Here is a 22,094-nt window from a genome sequence, read left to right as displayed (position 1 = left end):
TCTCTTTCAAGTTGCTGACTGTGGCTTACAACATTCCTTCATTACTCCTAAGGCCATCTGCCTTATATTTTCAACAGCAAAAAAAGTCCTAGAAAAATATCATCTTTGCTCACCTTCCAGAGATTGCACATCCTGGGTACCCAGTCTGTAGCTCTATGATGTGAAAATTGGAAAGTGTTTAAACCAAAAGAACCTGCAGAAGTGATAAAGTCTGATTATTTGCAGAAGAATGTTAAAATGGCAAGTTCTAAAATGTGTGCTAAACTTGGATTTCTGCTGATAGTGGCTTCTGAAATATTTCCTCTGTGACCCAAAACCATGCTTTTTCAATAAGTGGGGTGGGAATAGGAATCCCCAGTTTTCTGGTCAGTCAGGGAACTGACCAGTATTTCCTGGACGGCGAATGCATGGTAACAGTGTTTTTAACATACTGTGTCCTCATTTAAAAGTGGTAGTAGCAGCCAGAAGCAACAGGCACTGAAAATAATGGGCCTGCCCAGGACCTCAAGGACCCACGCTGCCCATCTTCCCATGTACCAGCTGTCCCGCACCCAGGCCTTTCCACATGGATGGCTGAGTGCTCAGTGGATCTTAAATGGCCTCCAAACGTGCTAAATGTACCTCAGAAAGGAAGGTCTTAGGAAGATGAACTTGGCTCCCCCCGCAGCTGTTCTAAGCAGGAAATGTTTGGTCCCTGGCTGTATACCCAGAGGAAAGGCAGGTAGCAGGCGTCCGTCCCTCATGCCTCTCACTGACGTTTCCTCCGTTTCGCCCCCCAGTGCTGGACATCAGCATGCTCTCCTCCCAGGACGTGGTGCGCATGCTGCTCTCCCTGCAGCCCTTCCTCCAGGACGCCATCCAGAAGAAGCGGACGGGCAGGACCTGGGAGAACATTCAGCACGTGCAGGGGCCCCTGACCTGGCAGCAGTTCCACAAGATGGCCGGACGTGGCACCTATGGTATGCCACGCCGCTTCCCCGCTGGGAGCGCCTTTCTGCCCTTTCAGCTGCTGCTGTTGTGTGTCCTCCCTTCTTGGACCGGGGGAGCGTCTTCACGTGTTCTAAATAGGTTGATAATTACCTATAGTTTCCTTTGAGGGAAAAACCTAAGCCCAAATGTGAGACTCTGATTTCAAAGCTTTTTCCGTCAGCACTGGTCCAGACCACCTATCTGTCCAGCTTTTAATTTACCGGGAAGGAAACTGAGGCCCAGAAAGTCTGTAGCCTGCCCAAAGTCACACGGTCTATGTAGCAGAGCTACAATTTGAACCCAGAACTCTAGATTCCAAAATCAGCCTTCTGTCCGCTCTACCAAACTTAGGCAGCTAAGTGATGTTGTGGATGGAGTGTTTCTAATCTAACTTCAGTCCCTTTCTAGCTGTGTGACCCTAGGCAAGTTACTTGATCTCTGTTAGCTTCAGCTTTTTTTTCAGCTGAAAAACAGAGATAATAATAATAACCCCTCTCTCCCAGGGGTATTGTGATTTATAATGTGCTTAGCACAGTGCCTGGCACATAGTAGGTGCTTAATAAATGCTTGTTTCCTTTCTACCTTCCTTCCAAACTACCTCCCAGGAGGAGATGCTTAATTAAATCATTTGAAAAGATCTAAAATGGGAGGTAGCTATGGTGCATAATAGCATTATTCTGAGCCGGCCAAGGTGGCCCATAGGTGTACCAGGACACGATGACCTGCTGCTCTTTCTCCTCAGGTTCAGAAGAGTCCCCGGAGCCCTTGCCCATCCCCACGCTGCTGGTGGGCTACGACAAGGAATTCCTCACCATTTCACCCTTCTCCTTGCCGTTCTGGGAGAGGCTATTGTTAGACCCCTATGGGGGCCAGCGGGATGTTGCTTACATTGTGGTGTGTCCAGAAAATGATGCCTTGCTCGAAGGAGCCAAAACTTTCTTCAGGGACTTGAGCGCTGTGTATGAGGTAAGAAAAAGATATTTTGAGAATTGGTTTTGCATCAGAAATTCCTCTTTGTATTCTCTAATTCTGTTTCTAGTAGCTGCTAAATAGGAGTTGATTTGTTTTCATGAAAGGAAGCTACAGTAAAATTCTGGAAATGTGGATGGTTTAGGGGAGAGGCCAAAATGGACCATTTAGGTGCAGACCTTTGCTTGCTCATCTGCGAATGAATGTCTTGACTTTAGTACTTCATTAGCTCAAGAAAGACCTCTCTAATCCAACCTTGCCAATAATTTTCTTTAATTTACCAGCCCAAAGCTTTTTTTTTTAACCCACTCACCTCCCTTGATAGTAATAAAAGAAATGAAATGTCCATTCTTTCTATTCCTTGAGCTTAAATTCTTACTCACTGTGGGGAAGACAGGACAAGTGACTGACATTTTGGAAAGCAAGTATCTCAAAAGAAAAAAATGTTGAATTTTTTAATCCCCCAGCCCCCACCCTCCTAAAGGCGTCTCATAGCAGTAGTTAAACCTCAAGAAAAGCAGCAGGTCAATAGCAGAGTCAAAACAAAGGGAGACGTTGGCCTGGAAATGTTCCCAATCTGAAAAAATGTTGAATGACCAAAAAATCATCTTCTTGTGTTTTCATTTTGATTCTGTACTTATCTTGATGCAGGTAGTAGCTTTTTAGAAATGAAAATGAATTTAAGAGCACCGGCCCTGAAGTCAAGAGGACCTGAGTTCAAATCTGGCCTCAGACCAAACACTTGACACGTACTAGCTGTGTGATCTTGGGCAAGCCACTTAACCCCAACTGCCTTACCCAAAAAAAAAAAAAAAGAAAAGAAATTGAATTTTAAAACAATCACTTTTGGGGCAGTTAGGTGGCGCAGTGGATAGAGCACGGGTCCTGGAGTCAGGAGTACCTGAGTTCAAATCCGGCCTCTGACACATAATACTTACTAGCTGTGTGACCCTGGGCAAGTCACTTAACCCCCATTGCCTAGCCAAAAAAAACCCAAAACCAATCACTTTCCAAAATATGTGTATGTCTGTTCTTTAGGGCTGATAATTGCTTCTCATTTCCTCTTCAGTAATGATGGAACCCCTTCACTCACATGCTCCTTGGCTGCCCCCTTCCAGGGTAGAGCCATAACCCTGGTTCTCAAAGGCCACGTCAGCAAAATAGATCCTACATATTGTATTGGGTGACAGAGGGTATTATGTATACACAGAGCACTGGACCGGGAATCAGGAAGACCTGAGTTCAAATCTAGTCTCAGATGCTTACTAGCTCTGTGACTTTGAGCAAGTCAGTTACCCACCATCTGCCTCAGTTTCCTCAGATGTAAAACAAGGATGATAATAGCACCCACCTCTCAGAATTGTTGTGAGGATGAAATGAGATATTTGTAAAGCACTTAGCACAGTGCCTGGCACATAGTAGGTGCTGCATAAATGTTAGCTATTATTATTACCAGGCTGGAAAGACTTTTAAGTTGAGGCCTGTAGGTCTCTCTCTTCTGGCCACTGGGTGGCTGGTTTCTGAGAGTTCCTGTGGGAGAGTTGTAATCTGCATTGGTGCAGGGATGGTCACATCTGGGAATGGCAGACCCGAAAGCCCATCGGGACAGGAGTGTGCAGGCCTTCAGCTGAGGACCTCTGGTCCTTGATGGTGAATCTGTAACTGGCACCTCTAAATGTTCTGTTCTTAAAAAGAGATATAACCAAAATGGATCAATCTGTTAATCACTAAGCTTTTATTAAATGCCTCCTCTGTGCCAAGCATGGTGAATGAAACAATTGCCACTCTAGGAGCTTAGGTCCTGGGGGGGGACAACATGTGTAAGTCTATATGGGATATAAGTCAGGAGAATAAGTATAAGTACAAAGAAGTTCAATATATGAACTGTTCGGGAGCGAGGGCACGAGCCACCGAGGGAATCAAGAAGGGCTTCCTGGAGAAGGGAAGTGAGGGACGCTCAGAGGTGGAGGCAAAGAGGGGTGGCATTCCTGGCATGGGGGATGGCTAGTGCAAAGGCACAGAGACAGGAGATGAGTATTCTGTGTGAGGAACAGGATCACAGAGTGGGGGGGAGGACGTGCAGGGAGGCTAGTAAGCTAGGTTGTGGCTTCTTTGGGGCCAGGGGGAGGGGCTTTTATATTTGATCCTAGCAGCATCTAGGGGGCATTGTTATTTACTGAGCCAGAGGATGCCATGGTCAGATTTGCCCTTAAGGAAAATCACTATGGCAGAAGTGTGAAAAAAGCGGTGTGAGGGGCATGGGTGTGGGTGGCCCCAGGACTGCGAACCTGGGATATGGTGCCTCTGACAGCGGGAAGTCCAGAGGGGAGCGGGAGGCCTTGGGGCTCAAGAGAATCTCCATTTAGGCTTGCTGAGCTTGAGACGGCTCTGGGAGGCACAGCCAGTGTCCAGTAGAAAACTGGGGATGAGAATTTGAAGCTCAAGGAGAGGCTGGGCTTGGCTATCTTGGTTTGAGAACCATTGGCAGATAGATTATAATTAAGCCATGGCAGCTGATGAGGCCTGAGAGAGCGCAGAGAGAAAAGAGCAGGGGGCCTAGGCCAGAGCCTTGGGGGACACTCATGATGAGGAGGCCTCATCCGGATGAAGACATAGCAGAGGAGACCAAGGAGGAGCAGCTAGGCAGCTGTGGGAAGCCCAGAGAGGACTGAGCGTGATTGTCCTTCTGTGGCACTGAACTGGAGCCCAGATAACTCATTGACTTGAAGGAAATGAAGGAAATGGGAGCCTAGTGAGTTCCAGAGCTTAACCACATGGTGTTAGCATCCCCTCGTATAGGGAGAGGAGCTGGGGAGGGGAGAGGACAGTGAGCCAGGGGCTGGGAGGAGGACCGGGCAGCTGGGAGACAGTGGTCCCCCCAACCTGATATGGTGACCCTCAAAGGGGGACAGGTTGCTGATGCTGCAGGTGGCAGTGGGGATCAAAGAGCTGGTGACTCCCCTCCAGGATGCGTGTGTCAGGGCATGCAGGTGACAGCATGGCCAGGGCAAAAGGACGAACATCTGAGACGTTGGCTTAGAGGCAGCCCCAAAGAGCTGCTGTTCCAGAAGCCGGGGGCCACATGGGAGAAAGCTCTAGGGACCCCCTGGCCCTTGTAGTGTGTGTCTCCAGACCGTTGCTGGCCCACACTTGATGTCTGATAAATAGCAGGCAGACAACGACTCAAAGCAATTCTGAAAGCCGAGTGATAGCCCTTTGTTAACAAATCCTCTGTCTGAGTAGCAGGACCATAAAGGACAAGAGGACATTGTTCAGTAATGGCAGGCACGCTTCTTCTACAGACAGCAAAAGGACAGTGACGCTTCCACCAGCCCGAGAACGGAGGGCCAGGAGAGGGTCAGGAGCCCTTTGTAATCTTCCCTTCATCATAGGCACTGAAACAGGGATGTGGCGTGATTATCTGTCTTGCTAACAAATGCTGAGTTAAATTGTTTACTCGGGAGACATGTTCATTCTCACCCTTTCAAAGTTTGTATTTACTGGGCTGGAGAAACTGACCAGATCCCAGGATTCTGCTTGGGAAAAGCTGTTTTCCTTTGAGTCTGTTCCCTTCAGTGGGTAGGCTGTGCCCCCCTCACTTCAGCACAGAGACAGGTGGCTTTGATTTCATTGTATCAGAAAACATGTAAAAACTATTTTGATGGCTACATGACCTTGTACAACCATAATCTTCTGTAAGCAGGAAGTGTGCTAATCATTTTTGACAGAACCATGGCAAGTAGCAGGCCCAGATCATGTTGATGGGATGATCTTGGGGAAAGAAACATTTGTTTTTGCAGTCCCACAGAGAACTAGAAGGACAAACACAGAGATGGTGCTGGCCCTAGAGCCAGGGAGACTCAAGATCAAATGCAGCCTCAGACCCTTCCTAGCCATGTGACCCTGGTTAGGTCACTCCACCTCTGCCTGCCTCAGTTTCTTCAGTGGTAAGATGAGGATCTTACAGCCTCTGCTTTCCAGGCTTATTGTGAGGAGGAGATGAGAAGCTATCTGAAGAGGGCTAGTACATTATAACTGCCAGCGGAGGCTGTTACTCACTATCCTGCTCGAACTGGTGTGAGAAAGAGGCAGTCCCACCTGCTGACGTCTTCTTCCCTTTGTGCTTTAGATGTGCAGGTTGGGCCAGCACAAGCCCATCTGCAGAGGGCTCCGAGACGGGATCATGCGCGTGGGGAAGACGGTGACGCCAAAGCTGACGGACGAGCTCGTGAGCGAGTGGTTTAGCCAGCCCTGGAGCGGCGAGGACAGCGACAATCATTCCAGACTCAGACTTTACGCACAGGTCTGCCGCCACCACCTCGGTGAGTGAGACTGTTTCGCCTCTGCTCTGGCGGCTTCTGTGGCAGCAGAGCTCCTGGGCTCCCCTCCTGCCTGATGCTTCTTAGCTGGGTGGACTCTGCTGAGCTCAGTGTCCTCATCTGTGCGAGGAGATGGGGACGGTCCCTGCCGGTCCTCAATCCAGCCATCCCAGAGGCAGGGTTGCCCCAATGTCCCCCTAAAGCTGCACAAAGACAGGTTTGGGGGTGCTTGGCATTGTGCTGCTGTGTGGGCATGACGGTGAGTGAGGGGCACAGGTGTCCTCAGAGCAGCCCTGTGTGTCTGGCTCTCTGAAGCTGCCTTGAGGTCAGCCCAGACAGCTGCATGTGCCTCCAGGGACAGGCAGCTGGGCACCCCCCAGAGATCAGAGCCAGGAGGGGCCGCAGTGCTTCCCTTATTAACAGTCTCCCAAACAAGCTGAGGAGGGGCAGGCAGTGCATAAGGTTATCGTGATGCTGTGTCTCATTCTTGCTGTGAAGATCTCGAGGAATGCATGCAGACTTAGTGTGGAACAAGGAATCACTTTAGGCCTTCCTTGCAGTGAAAAGAAGCCTTCTCCCAGATGCCCTAGGGCTGCCCTTGGTGCAGTGTGACCTCAGGTGTCGAGGGCTGCATGCAGACCAGGGGGCACACCGGCAGCTGGCACTGAGCCACACTAACCTCCCTCTCCATGCTCTTGCAGCACCTTATTTAGCCACTCTGCAGCTGGACAGCAGCCTGTTGATTCCACCCAAGTACCCAAACTCACCCCCAGCAGCAGCAGCAGCAGCAGCAGCAGCAGCAGCAGCAGCAGCACAGGCACCAGCAGCCCCTGGGAGCGCGGGGCCGGCAGCTTCGAATCCAGCTTGCGCTTCTGGACCCGGAGCTCCGCCAGCTGGCACCGCCAGCAGTGGCTCAGGCAGCGCTTGTGCGGCTGCCAGCTCCTCGGGGCCACCAGCATCCTCAGCCTCCTCTGGGCCTGGGGTGACCCCAGGCAGCACGGCTTCCTCTTCAGGTTTTGGTGGTGGTGGTGGTGGTGGTCCAGGACAGACAGCCGGTGCTGGGACAAGCATGACAGACAGGGCGCAGGGGAGCCTGGGCTCGGGAGGGGAGACAGAAGCTGGACAGAACTCCTCCCAGCAGCCTCCACCAGAAGGACAAGACAGGTAGAGCATTTCTGGAATGCAGCCAAGTAGTCTTCGCTTCTCCTCCATTTTCCCCTTCCTTGTGGGTCACCAACATCCAGTTTCCCTGAAAACAAAATCCTCTCTCCTGCTTCCCCCCGAAAACCTACACTTGGGATGCTGAAGACACAGTCTGAGAGGAGAGGTCATCCATCGACTGCTAGGCTGTCCTGGGCCCTGAGCATCCCTTGTATTCCGGAGCCTTTGATGTCCCCAGACTTAACAGAGGAAAGAGGGGTTTGGGGTTGTTGTTTTGTTCCATTTTGTCTTTGTTTTTAAAGGGCTTTAATTAGTCTGACTGCTGCTAGCCATTTTTAGTGTTGCTTTCCATCAAACTAGTTCAGACACTAATGGCTGGGTTTGATGCTTCTTTGGTGGGAAATTTATTCTTCGATCAGAGTCCAGTAAACAAATGTTTTTCCAGTATTTATTTCTGCCGTGTTACTTTTAACTATCTAAACCTTCCATGTGATGATTTTCACTAAACTGTTCCTAATTCTCCCAAGCTTTTAAAAATAGGTAGGTAACTTTGCTGTTGTCTGTGCTCCTAACAATGACCATCTCTCTAGTGTCACAGAAAGGGAGAGAATAGGGATTCCCACGGAGCCGGAATCTGCCGATAGCCAGGCCTACCCACCGGCCGTGGTCATCTACATGGTGGATCCCTTTACCTACACTGCAGAGGAGGAGTCCACCTCGGCAAACTTCTGGCTGCTCAGTCTGATGCGCTGTTACACAGAGATGCTGGATAACTTACCTGAGAATATGAGAAACTCTTTCATTCTCCAAGTAAGTGTTTTCCCTCTTTCCTGCGTATTCTAATCTATAAATATTTTAACAGACATTGGTATTAAAAAAACCTGAAATAAATGCTCCCCAAATTGGTTATTTGGCAAGCACTTTTACAATCACCTTCCATTTGTGTTTGGGATCATGACTGATCCCAGAAGCTCATTAGATAGCAGGAACAGAGCAGCCAAAGTGAATTATTGCCAACTGATTTGCGTGGGGAAAAGTAGATGAGCACATTCATTTAAAGAATTTTGAAATCATAATGCCAGCAAGTTGAGAATTCAGCCCTAAAGAAGAGTAGTAACAGTACTCAAGTGATGGTATGTCTCTTGGGGAAAGGATGGCACGCAGTAGCTGGGTGGGGACATTGTAAACATCTGCTGTAAATTTACAATAAAATGTGTGTGGTGGGGGGGGTGGGGGTGTCTCTGGAAAGAATTAGTACCGTAAAAACATAAATTGTTCTTTGCTTTGGGGTACATGCATTGAATAACTGCGTCAAACTCAAAGCTGAGTTGTTCTTTCCTGAGTCAAATGGAGAATCAATACAATTTCATTTTCCAGTGTTCTATTCAGCCTATTCCAGCTTCAGTCTTTCTGATTTTAATTATTGGAATGTGTATGCCTAGATTGTGCCTTGCCAGTACATGCTGCAGACAATGAAGGATGAACAAGTTTTCTACATTCAGCACTTGAAGTCCATGGCATTCTCAGTGTACTGCCAGTGCAGGCGGCCTCTGCCCACCCAGATCCACATCAAATCTCTCACAGGCTTTGGCCCTGCAGCCAGCATTGAGACGATCCTCAAGAACCCTGAGGTTGGTACTCTGCAAGAGAAGATTCTGGCTGGCAGACTGATGACAGTTTGAGTGACAGATGGTTTTTTTAGCTTTCTCTGGGGCCAGCCAGATTCCTTCAGCTCACAGTATAAAACAAAAGGGATTATTTCCCTGATATTAAAAGTTTTAGAAAATAGGCAAGCATTTCTGTTGTTGTTCTGAGATTCAGGAGATAAGACACCAATATCCTTCACCTTGCTGATTATCCCATGTTTTTCTTTATTCATTGAGTCCCTTATTTCCTGAAGTTGAATTAAGCCTTACATTGATTATTTCTGTTTGCCTTTTTGAAAACCTTGAGCTTCCTTGTGACCAATCCCACTGATAGGCATTTGTTGTATCCCTCTCTTTGTCAGAGATGTGCACACGTACCTGTGCTCACTGTGGCTCTGCGTCTGCTCCCTGTCACGGGGCCACGGGCTTCTCCCTGTGCTTTCGTGTCTTTCACTCTTGTCTACACCCCACTCCCCACACCCACACACAGTGTTAAACGAGAAAGATACATAGAAGATAGCGGTTGATGTGACAAAACAAATTGTTTTTTTAAAAAATAAGGGATCTGTTTGCTCCTGGTTTGCTCCTGTTTACCTTGCCTTAGATATTTATTCCATGCCATGTTTGAAATCTGAATGTCTCTCCACTTTGCTAATTCCTGCTGAATTTACCCCGTGTCAGACCTGGATCAACAAACCTTCACTAGCTGCATTGTGTCTACTTCAAAATTCATCGTGTAAAAGAAACATTTGCTAACTTTGTCTCGCTTAAAATAAATCTGCATGACCTTGAGGTGTCAGTGTGGTGCAGTAGGAAGAGTGCAGGGTTGTGTGTCCAAAGGTCTGGGTTCCAATCTTGGTTTTCCACTTACTCGTCCTGTGGCCTTGGCAAGTCCCTTAACCTCTCTGGGCCCCTGGCTCTCCACTGTAGAGGAGCAGGTGAGAAGGTCCCCTCCTGCTCTGAATCCTATGATGACCCTCTACTCAAAATAAATCTTGGAAAAGATTGACAATTTCTCATTTTAAATCCGGTCATGTATAACATTAATTGTTTCTCTGTTGAGCGTGTGGGTGTCCTTTCATGAGGACCCAGTTTAGAAGTGAAAGACTCTCCCTCATGCTTGATTCAGGCTGTGCTGCCCATCTATCAATCAGTTAACATTTATGCAATACCTCCTATGCACCAGGCATTGGGCTAAACCACTGGGGCTACAAAGAAAAGCAAAAGACAGTGCATGCCCTGCCCCTGAGGAGCTCACAGTCTAATGGCTGAACCAGCAGGCAAATGGCTGTGTGCAAAGCAGATACAGTCAGGATGATCTGCAGGTAATCAGCAGAGGGAAGGCACCAGCATTAAGGGGGATGTTAGCTGGGACTTGAAGGAAGCCAGGAGGTGAAGACAAAGATAGAAAGAATTTCCCCTAACAGACGGGGCACGAGAACATTTGTATTTTGTAAAATAAGTTAGTTCTAAGGATTTTTTAAAAAATAAAACTTCCAGAATTTGGTATTGGTCAATTAATCTTGTTCTTAGTGTGTGAATTTCTTACTCTGATGAGCAGCTTGTCTGTTGTGTCATTCAGGTCTAGAATTGTTTAAAAGAGCTCAAAGAGTTAGTAGAGAAATATTATTAATTCCAACCTTTCTTAACGAGCCTGGAATCTGCTTGATCTTAGCCAAAAAGCTGCATGGTGAGGTCAGTTCATTATTTCTCCCTGCTGATTCTGCATGTCGCTTCCTCCAACCCAGTGGTTTTAGCTGGTGTTTCATTTATAATGTTCATTAATCCACATGATAATTATCTTTTGTTCAGAAGTCTACTTGTCATCTTTAGACAACTCTAATGTATGAACATTTGGGTTTGTAAAACAAAAATCTGAGGCTAATCAAGGTTTACTCACTATCTGATGTCTTTCACTAGTAAGATTCCTACTGCACCTAAAAATGTTTGTCTCCTAAAATTTGCTTTCCATATATTACTTGTTCAGGACCACAGCCACTGAACAACTAAAGCAGAATATATATGGCCTCCTGAATCCGCTTACACTGCCCCCTGGGGGTCCTTCTCGATGGTTTCTCCCTCCTCCAATGAGGCTATTGATGTTCCTAGTTATAGGCATCAGGAATTTGCATAGGATTTGCCATAGAATGAGTCCAATGGGCTTGAGTGTCATGGAACAGCTCGGCTTGTTCCAATGGCTGTGCAGTGATTGGGAATCCCACCTCCCTCTGCCCGAGCCTACTGCTCTGATGTAAATTAGGATCAGGAAAAGGTTGTGAGCAGTAAGAGCCTGATGTTACCTAGGAAATTCGAGCAAAGATCCACCCCTTTATAAACCCCTAAAATTTAGTATCTCAGTGGATCTTTTTAATTTTTCTTAAGAAAAAGAGAATTACTAAAAACTGTTGAGGAAAAAGAGAAATTTCTTCATTGTTTTGATCAGAAGGGTCCTCTTTTTGCTAGTCATAGACAAATCTCAGCATGTAGGATACCTGGCCTTTCACGCTCCCTTAGATGGCAAAACTCATTGTTTTACAGATGAAGAGATGAAGCTCTTTGTTGCGTTTGATTGCTGAGAAGCTATGCCATGTTATAAAGATCACTGAATGTCTTTTAACGTAGCTCCACCTCGCATCTTAATTCAGTTGGGAGCCCACAGTAATCAGAGGGCATCCTTTCACAGTACTCTGTCTGCTTGGTAAAAGGACGGTGACTTTGTGCTCTGAACGGAACTGACGCCATCACTGAAGCCCGACTGTAACTTTCAAATGCCACGTTCTCCCTTCTTAGGGAATTTCAGGATTTTGTCATTTTCAACAGTAGGATTGCAGCAGGCCAGTTTCACAAATACCCTCTTGACATATAATCCTAACTCTTTAAGTTAAATAACATTTGGGGCCTGGAATGAATCATATGGGTTACGTTTTATAAAAATATAAATATTTATAATAAATAGAAGTGAAGATGACAACTGTGCTTTTACAATGTGTCAGAGTTAAGCAATTGCTGTAAATTATTTGACTTTATTCACAGTTAATGCTTTGAATTCTCAGGTTTCTTTTTTTTAAATAGCCATTTTATTAAATAAGGAAGTATTGATTTGGATTGGGTTTTCTAGTTTGTATCACTGAAGAGGTCCTTTTGACCTCGCCAGTGTCATAGAGTTCTGCACAGCCCTTTAGCCTTCATCTCTTTAGATATTATCATGGGCCGTTTTGTGTTTATGCAGACATGGTATTATGGGCTGGCTTTGTGCTGATATTGATTTTGACTTTGATTTCAGAGGCCCAGTCCAATCCAGTTTTACTCCCCTCCTTTTATATTGGCACCGATCAAAGACAAACAGACAGAGCTGGGAGAGACGTTTGGGGAAGCCAGCCAGAAGTATAACGTGCTCTTCGTTGGCTACTGTTTGTCCCATGACCAACGTTGGCTCTTAGCCTCTTGCACTGACCTCAATGGCGAATTATTGGAAACTTGCATTGTAAATATTGATTTACCAAACAGGTAGGAACCTTGGCTTGATGTCCTGTCTGTCCTCAGGCACGACCCCTTCCATTCTCTGTTCCAAATGCGGTTGGCACAGTGTGTTTTGTCTGTTTTGGGGGTAGAAGGTTGGGTGGGGGGGGAGGGGGAGGGGATGGTTCACAGTAATGTGCTCCAAGAAAGTTTGCTCACTTTCTATTTTCCCCACTTCTCTTCCTCTCCAGATCTCGGAGGAGTAAAGTGTCTCCACGCAAAATTGGGCTCCAGAAGTTATGGGAGTGGTGCATTGGCATCATTCAGATGACATCACTGCCCTGGAGAGTTGTGATTGGGCGCCTTGGCAGACTTGGCCATGGGGAACTAAAAGGTAAAGAGGCCTTGAAGACTGTGACGATCAAGCCAGGGAAAAGAGGATGATGATAGAAGGGATTTTGGGAACATCACAGGAAAACAGAAAATAATTGGCAGTGTTCAGCCACGTCAGATTACTACAACTGGGTCTTTGTGTATATAGTACAGAATACCACCCGTGTCACAGCTAGCTACTTGTCTAGTTAATTGTTAGGATTTAGAGGCCATTTAAACAAATGTCAGAGAGATAGTGTGACCTAGCAGATAAAGGACTGGCCTTGAAGACAGGAAGAGTGATGTTCAAGTCTTGCCTCTGGCAGAGAGTGGCTGTGGGATCCTGGGCAAGTCCCATAGCCTCTCGGTACCCCAGGCAACCCTGTAAATGAAGCTTCAAGTCGGTATCTGCTTTGGTAGAGAATGTTTCCTCACTAGGACTTCTCTGTTCCAATGAAAGCATAGGTCCAATTTATGGCGTGCCAACACCACTACCCCCCCCCAAAGTTTTTTTTCTGTTTGTTTTTGTTTTTTATTAACATACTAATGACTGTAATCTGCTTGGTTTTAAAATTCATTTACCATTGATTTTATATAGCACTTTTTCTCCAAAGAACTCAAGGAGCTATACACAAAACTCTTAAATTATACTTACCCTAATCCAGTCTTGGAAACCTGTAGAAAGTATCACTAGATGTTGCAATTTTTTCCCCAGCATTTCTAATGCTTAGGAATGCCATTCTGACAATGAAACTTTTTATTAGTAGCATGAGAGGATGAATTAATAATGTTGGAGGAATCATCATTTCATATCTTCCTAATTTCTTTGCAACTCAGTTTTTTTTTTAATACAGGATTCCACTGTATTTATTGATTATTGATTCCAAAAGAGCATTTGCCTTGGTAAAGCAAAACAGAGACTTAAATATTCTCCTCTAATAAGGTGGTTGCCATGCATATTTTAAGATTCCTTAATAATGGAATCCAAATTATAATTTTGTTTAATCAGTCAACAACTATTTATTAAGCACTTCACTATGCTCCAGACACAGAGTTAAACAGTGGGGATTCAAAAAAAGGCAAAGATAGCCCCTGCCCTCAGGGAGTTCACATTCTAATGAGGGAGACAACATACAAGATGCACGGTAAATTCAAACAAGCTCAGAGAGAAGACACTAGAGGTGAGGAAGACTGGGAAAGTCCTCTGGTATGAGACCGGCTATCTGGGACTTCAGGGAGTCTCTGATCTCAAATATCCCTGGTGCCGTAATGGAGGGAGACACATTCCTGCCAGAGGCACGAAGTCCGCATATCAGAGGGCTTCTCCACCAATGGAGAGATTCTACAAAGGCACCGATTAACAGATGATATTACATTGATCACACATATTCCAGTGCATCATTAGGTCACCTCAACCTGATCCGTGATCCATAAATAAGCAAAACACAAGAAAAAGAAACTGGTGAAGAAATTTCGAAGTACAGTACCTCATGATGAGCCAAAGATGGCCTTGAGAGTTTGAAGGCTAGTCCACAGTTCCTACTAAGCAGAAAAGGTTGGAGTAGAGACCCTGTGATGGATAGTATGGCTCTCCTTCCAAGACAAGACTAGGCACATTCAGAGAAGATGATCACTAGATTTCCCAAAAAGTGATGATTTCTGTGGCCAAAGCAGTCAAAGAGAGTCATTAGAGAGCTGGCTTTCCAGTTCTCTGACACTTCCTAGTTGCGTAACTATGGAGAAGCCGGCGACTCTCTAAGACTTTAAATTACAGATGAATTTCCAAATTTAATTGATAAGATCTTCAACAGCAGTACTTTGTTTTGCTGTTGTTCATTTGTTTAATGAAATTAAAGTTCCTAACAACAACACCAACAAAATGTGAAAATTCAGCTGTTATTTGTAACTTAGGGATTATGTTCTGAATCAGTGGAAGGAATATTCTGATTGATTAAATCAGAGATCCTTGAGGTTCTGAAATTGGTGGGGTGCGATGGGGTGGGGAGTGGGTTGACAGAGAGAGAGAAGACTTGACTTTATTTCTTAGAGCAAGGGTGAGGAGCCTGTGGTTTTGGTCATGTGCTGATTTGTTAGCATGGCTGCTGGCATCCCTAGGGCAGAGTAAGCAATGGGATATAAAGGCACCTGAGAGAACTGGTAGAGAGTCAGGTGGGAGAAAGAAAGTCAGGTGAATATTCGATTTTGGAAAGTTATTAAGGACAGCATTTTGTCTTGTTTGTGTGGTTCCCTCTCATCCCAGCCCTCTTCTCTCACAAGAGAATGGGAATAGGGGCATCTTGCAGAAGCCTGAGAGATAAAAGTAGCTGTGATTTCATCCAGAGACAGGTACAAAATAAAAAGGTCAGCTCATCCATGTGCACTGGCTCCTTCCCTTGATGGGTCTTTGAGCTTTGCCATTCTTGGGTGGTATGAACAGGACCGAGGTCTCAGAGTTGGGAGGAGTCTTTGTGCAGCTTTTTTACAGAGCTCCCTGTGTGTTCTTAATCTCCAGGTGCTTGTGATGAAGTACACACCATAACTGCTATTTTTCCCTCTTCCTTATTTGGTTTGAAATCTGTAGTTCACATCTGTTTGCTTTTCTGTGGTTTTTAACATGTGCTCTTCATGTTACACTCAGAGCTCTTATTTCAAGTATTCCAGTTTGAAGTATGTTTAGGCGATGAAAATAGTTTTCCTTTCACCTGCTTTGTAGAAAGAGAAGTATTTTTTTGTTGTTGTTGTTTCTGTTTTTTGTTTTTTGAAAGATTTGGATATAAAGAAAGCTTGTGAGAGAGTAACATTCATGCATTTCTGGGGCAATTTTTGCAGATTTGGGCACGATGGGAAGGCAGAAAGGCCAACAGCCAAGTGCTTCTAGTCCCTTGGTTTAGTATTCCCACAGAAATGCTCTTCCTTGAAGGTCTTGGTGCTTTTGTGCATTGACAATGAGCAAACAGAAGTGTGTGAGAAAAAATTGCACATGTTTGTTTATCGGAGCAATTAGAAGGGCACGATTGGCTATCAGGTGAACATTGATGACTGCCTTCCTTGCCCTCTCTCTTCCCACACAAAACTTAAGTAGAATGCCTTTCATTCTCTGATATTTATTACCTTCCTCTTTTAAAAACAAAGCAAATAAATAGATTTTTATAATCTATAATTAGATAATCTAAGGCCCTAGCCAAGCTCTGAGGTAAAGAAAAGTCCATATAGGAATAGAGGGAAAAATCATTTCCCTTGTGGAAGGATAAGAAAAGGAGTTAAGGTGGGATAATGTACCATTGTCATCAAAAAGCATTCTTAAGTGATCTGTGTTAGATACTTTACAAAATATACTGCAGAGACTATCCCTTTGGGCCCTTTAAAATATGATTCCCCCTAAAGTGCATTTAGTCTATAGAATAGTAATAATTATTATTATTATTTAATTTTAAAAAGAAATTTTTGTCTTTACTTGGTGTTGGTGTTACAAGTGTTAGGTGACATGATCTTGTGGTGAGATGAGAAATTGAGATCACAGGATTTTGAACTCAAAGGGCCTTTGAAGACGATGTCACCCAATCTTCTCATTTTCCAGCTGAGGAACCTGAGGTACCCAGAAAGGGAATCCTGCAGGTTGTGAAGAACAATGCTGACATTCAGAATCAGGCCTCTGTTTTCCTTGATGGGAAGGAAAGGCAAAAGGATTAATAACCATTTACACAGCACCTACTATGTGCCAAGCATTGTGCTAAGTGCTTTCCTGAAATTGTGTGCCCGCTAGTGCTCAGCCAGATAAAAGAGGAAGAGACGCACCATTTTCTGTGTGACACCGAGTCATTTAGGTAGAGCCAAAGAGGACAAAACTCTTTCTAACGACTGTGTGAGATGAGACTGAAAGTTGCCTTTTGTTTCAGACTGGAGCATCCTCCTCAGTGAATGTTCCCTGCAGACAATCAGCAAACAGCTGAAGGAGACATGCCGTATGTGTGGGCTCTCGGCCGCAGATTCACCTTCCATCCTCAGCGCCTGCCTGGTGGCCATGGAGCCCCAGGGCGCCTTTGTTGTGATGCCAGGTAAATTTCACCCAGCCCAAAGCTCATGGCAAAATCTCTCTTGCTGTTCTTGTGGTAGAGATGGAGAGAGAGTGGATAAAACAACACACCCAGTTTCTTGGATTTGTATTGATTAGATGGCCAGACCCAAAGAGCATGCAGTAATCAGTCCATGAGCATTTGTGCCTGCTCTTGACCAGATGCTGCTGAAGTGCTGGGGATAGGAGGAAAGGCAAAAAACAAACAAACAAACAAACACAGAGCCCCTTCTCTCAAGAAGCTCACAGTCTAATGGGGGAGACAAGCTACAAACCACTGTGGACAAACAAGGTGTCAGCAGGGTCGGACTGGAGAGCTCTCAGAGAGAAGAAGCAAAGATTAACCCTCCTGTAGAAGGTGGAGCTTTACCTGAACCTTGAAGGAAGCCAGGAAAGCCAGGAGGCAGAGGTGGGAAGGGGGTGGGAAGGAGTGCCAGGCATGGAGAACAGCCAGACACTTGTTCAAGGCAGAGGAAAGAGTCCATTGTCATGGGGTCACAGGGTCATGGGGGGAGGTGGCTGAGGGGCAAGGTGTAAAAAGATGGGAAAGGAAGGGAGCAAAAGCAGCCTATGAAGTACTTTAAAAGCCAAGAAGGACTTCACGTTTGATATCGGAGTTTATTAAGTACGGGGGTGATCTTGCACTTTAAAAAGATCACGGCGCAGTAGAGGATGAATTGGAGCAGTGAGGGACTTGGGGCAGGACAGCCTGAGGCTGAGGGCCTGCACCAGTGCAGTGGCAGTATCAGCAGAGAGAAGGGAATATATGTGAGAGATGTTGCAGAGGTGAGATTGGTGAACCTTGGCACTAGCGTCCAGGATGACTTCTGGGTTGTGAGCCTGAGTGACCAGGAGGAAGCTGTTGCCTGCAACAGTAAGAAGGAAGTGTGGAAGAGGTCTGGGAGGGAAAACAATGAATTTGGTTTTCAGTATGTTGAGTTGATGTTGTTTACCAGGTATCTAATTCGAGATATTTCTAATGTAGTTGGAGATGTAAGACTTGGTAGGTAGATCTGAGAGTTATCTGCATAGAAATGATAACTAAGTCCATGGGAGCTGATGAGATCATGAAATGAAATAATCCAGAGGGAGAAGAGAAGACGGCTCATGACAGAGCACTGTGTTCCATCCACAGTTAGTGGAGAAAGATCCAGCAAAGGAGATAGTGAAGTCTCACAAGTAGGGAGAGGACTAGGAGAGAATAGTGTCATGAAAACCAACGGGGAAAAGAGTATTGAGAAGGTGATCGATTGAGTCAGAGTCTACAAAGAGGTCAAAAAGGATGAAGTATTAAGAAAATGTTTTTGGATTTGTCAGTTCAGAGAATGGTGAGCTTGGAAGCCAGACTGTGGAGAGGTAAGAGGAGAACGCAAGTCCAAGAAGCAGGGGCATCTGTTACAGATACCCTTCTCCAGGAGTTTAACAACAAAGGGAAGGAGAGGCCTAGGAGGACCACTGGGTAGATGGAGATGGGGAAGACATGGGAGTGTTTGTAGGCAGTAAGTAGAGAGGTAGAGATTAGAAATAAATGATTATCAATGACTTTAATAAAGCCATAGATGGTATGCTTATGAGATATACAAGTCTCAGCAGGATGGCCATCACAAAGGATGACAGTCAAGATACAAAAATGCTAGAATTTGGGCTGAATCCAATAAGGTAAAATTTAATGGAGACAATTATAAAGTCAAAAAGTCATCTGCACAAGTATGTGATGGGGGAAGTGTGTCTAGACAACTATTTTTCTAACAAATAGCTGTGGGTTTTAGTGGAATAACATTTCAATGAGTGAGGTATAGCCCCTGGAGGTTATGTAGTTATACTGGACTCTTCCTTGCTTAAATCATCTGGTTTATTGAAGTTTGGGGCATCGCATTGTAAGAAGGGTTTTAGTAAAAACTAAAGAGCCAGGATGGTGAAGATGCTCAATTCCATGCCATGTAGAAACTGGTTGAAAACTTTTTAGCCTTCAGCAGCGGAGACTCAGGGAAGCTATATTCCATTTGCTTAGTTTTTGGAAAGGTCATGACATGGAAAAAAGATGAGGCTCATCCTGTTCTGTTTCACTGTAGACTGAAAAACTAGCAGCAAAGGGCAGACATTTGAAAGAGGCAGAAGCAGGCTCAATGGGAGAGAGAAAACACTACCAAGTGGAGCTCCCCTAAGGAGGGAGGGGCTGCCTTGCAGAGCAGTGGGGCCTTCAGGTGGAGGCTGGAGGACCTCTGGGGTATGTGGTGGGAGGGAGGGGCCAGATGAGATGGGAGCCCCTCCAACTCAAAGCTTCTGGTCATGGTGTTTGTGTCGAGTCACTGAGTGTGGACTCTTGACTTCTGTGTCATCACTAACTTCATCTGACGTGTCAGATTTGGAATCGTGAAATTTCTCTTCCTGTGTCTGTGATGGAGCAGCATCACGGTTTCTTGGGGCACCAGGATGAGGAGTGGGATCATTCTTTATCCTACAGATGCTGTCACCATGGGCTCTGTCTTTGGTCGCAGTACTGCACTGAACCTCCAGTCATCTCAACTCAACACGCCTCAAGATGCTTCTTGTACACACATCCTGGTGTTCCCGACATCTTCGACCATCCAGGTGGCCCCAGCCAACTACCCAAATGAAGACGGCTTCAGCCCCAACAATGGTGAGCTCAGGGTTCACAGGTCGCCTCTGGCAACCACTCTTCACACCACGCAGGCTTGGGTATCTTCCATCCCTTTGGCAATCTGGTGAAGCCTAGAGTAGACCCTGAGCAGAATGAAGTTTCTCGCTAATTGAAGGAAATTTCCACTAGAGGTTAATGAAATGAGAGATGCTGTTTTTCCCTGTCCACATTCACAGACCCCCTGCCCCATTCCCCCCAGAAATCTGCCCATGGACCATGGAACTGTTCATATTGAGCCACTACAGATCCCTCTGTTTTCAGGGAAAAGTGTGTATAAAAAAGTATAAAGGAGGTGAGAATCTAAGTGGTTTAAAAGACCTCTTTTCATTTCGGTGCCACGAGCATGATTAGGAAGGCCTGCTGCATTGCTTTGCTAGGCTCTGGGGAGTCTGGAGACAATGACCAAAACAGCCCTGCCCCCCAGGAGCTTACATTCTAATGGAGGTGGTGGGGGAGGAGTATCTGTACTCTATTCAGAAAACATGTAGAGCAAGTACAGAGTGAGCACCCACGCCATTGGGGACCGACTGGTAAAGGCCTCCTAGAAGAGGCAGTGCAGAGTCGGGCTCTGAGCAAGCCAAGGATGCTGCAGAGAGTGAGGGAGGAGGGAAGAGAGGGCACGGAGATGGGGGAGGAAACCTGAGCAGGCCAGTGTGGCTGCCCAGAGGCTGACAGAGTGGAGCAGGCCTGGGCTGGCGATGGGCAGGGGGCACACAAGACAGGCCTCGGAGGGAGCAGCTCACTTGACACCGACTTCTTGGGGTTCTCTTTATGGGACCATGGGTCTGCATCTTCCCATCCCCTAGGCTACTGTGGTTCATTTATAATAGCAACTAAATAAAACATCCTGGTGCTACCTTCCAACTGTTCTTGGTAAACGGATGAGCAATAAGCAATTCATTCTCCATTTAATGTCTCCTAATTGTTTTTTGGTTAGATTATTATGCGTTTGGAAGAAGCTTTTTAAAAGTTATTTTAAAAGTATAAAATGGTGGCTAAAAAAACCAAACAAAACAACAGAACCCTTTTGATAGGCCCCCAATGAGTATTGCCTTTAAAAGTCATGGATTCTTAATAAAACCCTTTTGCCTTGGTCTGATTTGGCATTTCAGCAAAGCCTCCCCAGAGAGGGGCCACCCCTGTTAATATCCACTCATGCAGGCCCCTTTCCCAGGTCTGGAATCCTGCCTGAAAGCCGGCTGTACAAATATTTAACCTCCATTAACTGGCCTCTTGCTGCTTCACATGCTAATTAGAAGCGTGTACACAGAAGGGCGTTTTCTAAAATGGTGTTAAATGTAACTTTCCTAATTCTCTCCTGTGTTTAACAATTAAACTCGTCCCTTTGCTCTATGGTCACCTGTGTCTTTGGAGGCTAAGCAGAATAGGACTAGTTTATTTCACATGCGCAAAACAAGTACAAAAAAGTTGTAAGACGAAAAGGAGGGAGGGGTGAGGGTAAAGGTCCTGGAGCTCCTCTGCCAACCCGATAGGTCTCCATTTCCTAAATTGTGGATCATGGTGTCATTGAACCTGGAGAATGTTTACTCCCTTTTTTTTTTTCTCCAAGTTTACAACTGTTTGTAGCTACCTAGAAACTCATTTCTTTTATTTACTGACAACTTTAATCTGATTTCTGTATTTCTTATAAAGCTAAAACTCACCTACTCTTCAGAAACTAAGATTGTATTCTAGGCAGGTCCCAGAAAAGTGGTTTGGTTTAACAGGCTAAATAAATACAAAACTCAGAGGCCAGAACTATAGGTTCGAACCCCTGGCCACTCACTAAAGGACCTTAGGCAAATTACTTGAGCCCTTGGTGCCTCATGTTCTTTTATATCTGCAGACGGAACTTTATTTCATCAGAGAGCTTTCTGGGCCACACAAAGTTTAAATAACTTGCCTGGGGTGAGGGGGTCTTCCTCACCCCCAAGCCTGCTCCTCTGTTTTACTAGAAACCAGTCAGTCAGCAAACACGTAAGTGATCGCTGTGGGCCAAGCTGGGCTAAGCTCTGGGGTTACAGAATGAGGCTAAAGACCGTCCCTGCCCTCAAGGAGCTCACAAATCTAATGGAGAAGATGATATACAGAGCAAGCTATAGACAGGGTGAGAGGAAATAATTAACAGGTGGAAGGCCCTGGAATTAAGAGGCATTGGGAAAGGCTTCCTGAAGGAGGTGGGATTTAAAGGAATCCCCACCATGTCAGCTATGGATTTTTAGGATCCTAGATTTAGAATTAGAAGAGACCTAGGAGGCCATCCAGCCCAACCATTTCATTTTACAAACAAAGAAACTGAGGCCCAGGGAGGTTAAGTGGTTTTCCCCTGAGTCACATCTAAGGTAGGATTAAAACCCAGGTCATCTGGCTAGAGCCAGAGCCTTTTCCTCTGTTCCATCATCCTTAGGGGCGGGAGGGGTGTGTGTGTGTGTGTGTGTGTGTGTGTGTGTGTGTGTGTGTGTGTG

At 45.7% G+C, this 22,094-nt stretch overlaps 1 protein-coding gene across 4 annotated transcripts in view; it reads left to right on the top strand.

Annotated features, from left to right (window-relative positions):
• The window catches only part of MED13L (mediator complex subunit 13 like), a 392,641-nt gene that overhangs the window by 359,838 nt on the left and 10,709 nt on the right, over window positions 1-22,094 (top strand). For all 4 annotated transcript variants that reach the window (XM_027862683.1, XM_027862690.1, XM_027862677.1 and 1 more), the window contains 10 exons: window positions 780-959; window positions 1,712-1,935; window positions 6,068-6,260; window positions 6,959-7,421; window positions 8,009-8,228; window positions 8,861-9,049; window positions 12,348-12,571; window positions 12,775-12,917; window positions 16,792-16,950; window positions 19,432-19,608. In XM_027862683.1, the coding sequence (XP_027718484.1) occupies window positions 780-959; window positions 1,712-1,935; window positions 6,068-6,260; window positions 6,959-7,421; window positions 8,009-8,228; window positions 8,861-9,049; window positions 12,348-12,571; window positions 12,775-12,917; window positions 16,792-16,950; window positions 19,432-19,608 (2,172 nt within the window). The remainder of the gene's footprint in view (window positions 1-779; window positions 960-1,711; window positions 1,936-6,067; window positions 6,261-6,958; window positions 7,422-8,008; window positions 8,229-8,860; window positions 9,050-12,347; window positions 12,572-12,774; window positions 12,918-16,791; window positions 16,951-19,431; window positions 19,609-22,094) is intronic.

The sequence above is a fragment of the Vombatus ursinus genome, unplaced genomic scaffold (assembly GCF_900497805.2).
Source record: "Vombatus ursinus unplaced genomic scaffold, bare-nosed wombat genome assembly UNPS02001287.1, whole genome shotgun sequence".
Lineage (NCBI taxonomy): Eukaryota > Metazoa > Chordata > Mammalia > Diprotodontia > Vombatidae > Vombatus > Vombatus ursinus.
The sequence above is the reverse complement of the archived record's forward strand: the minus strand, read 5'-3'. Positions and strand labels throughout refer to the sequence as shown.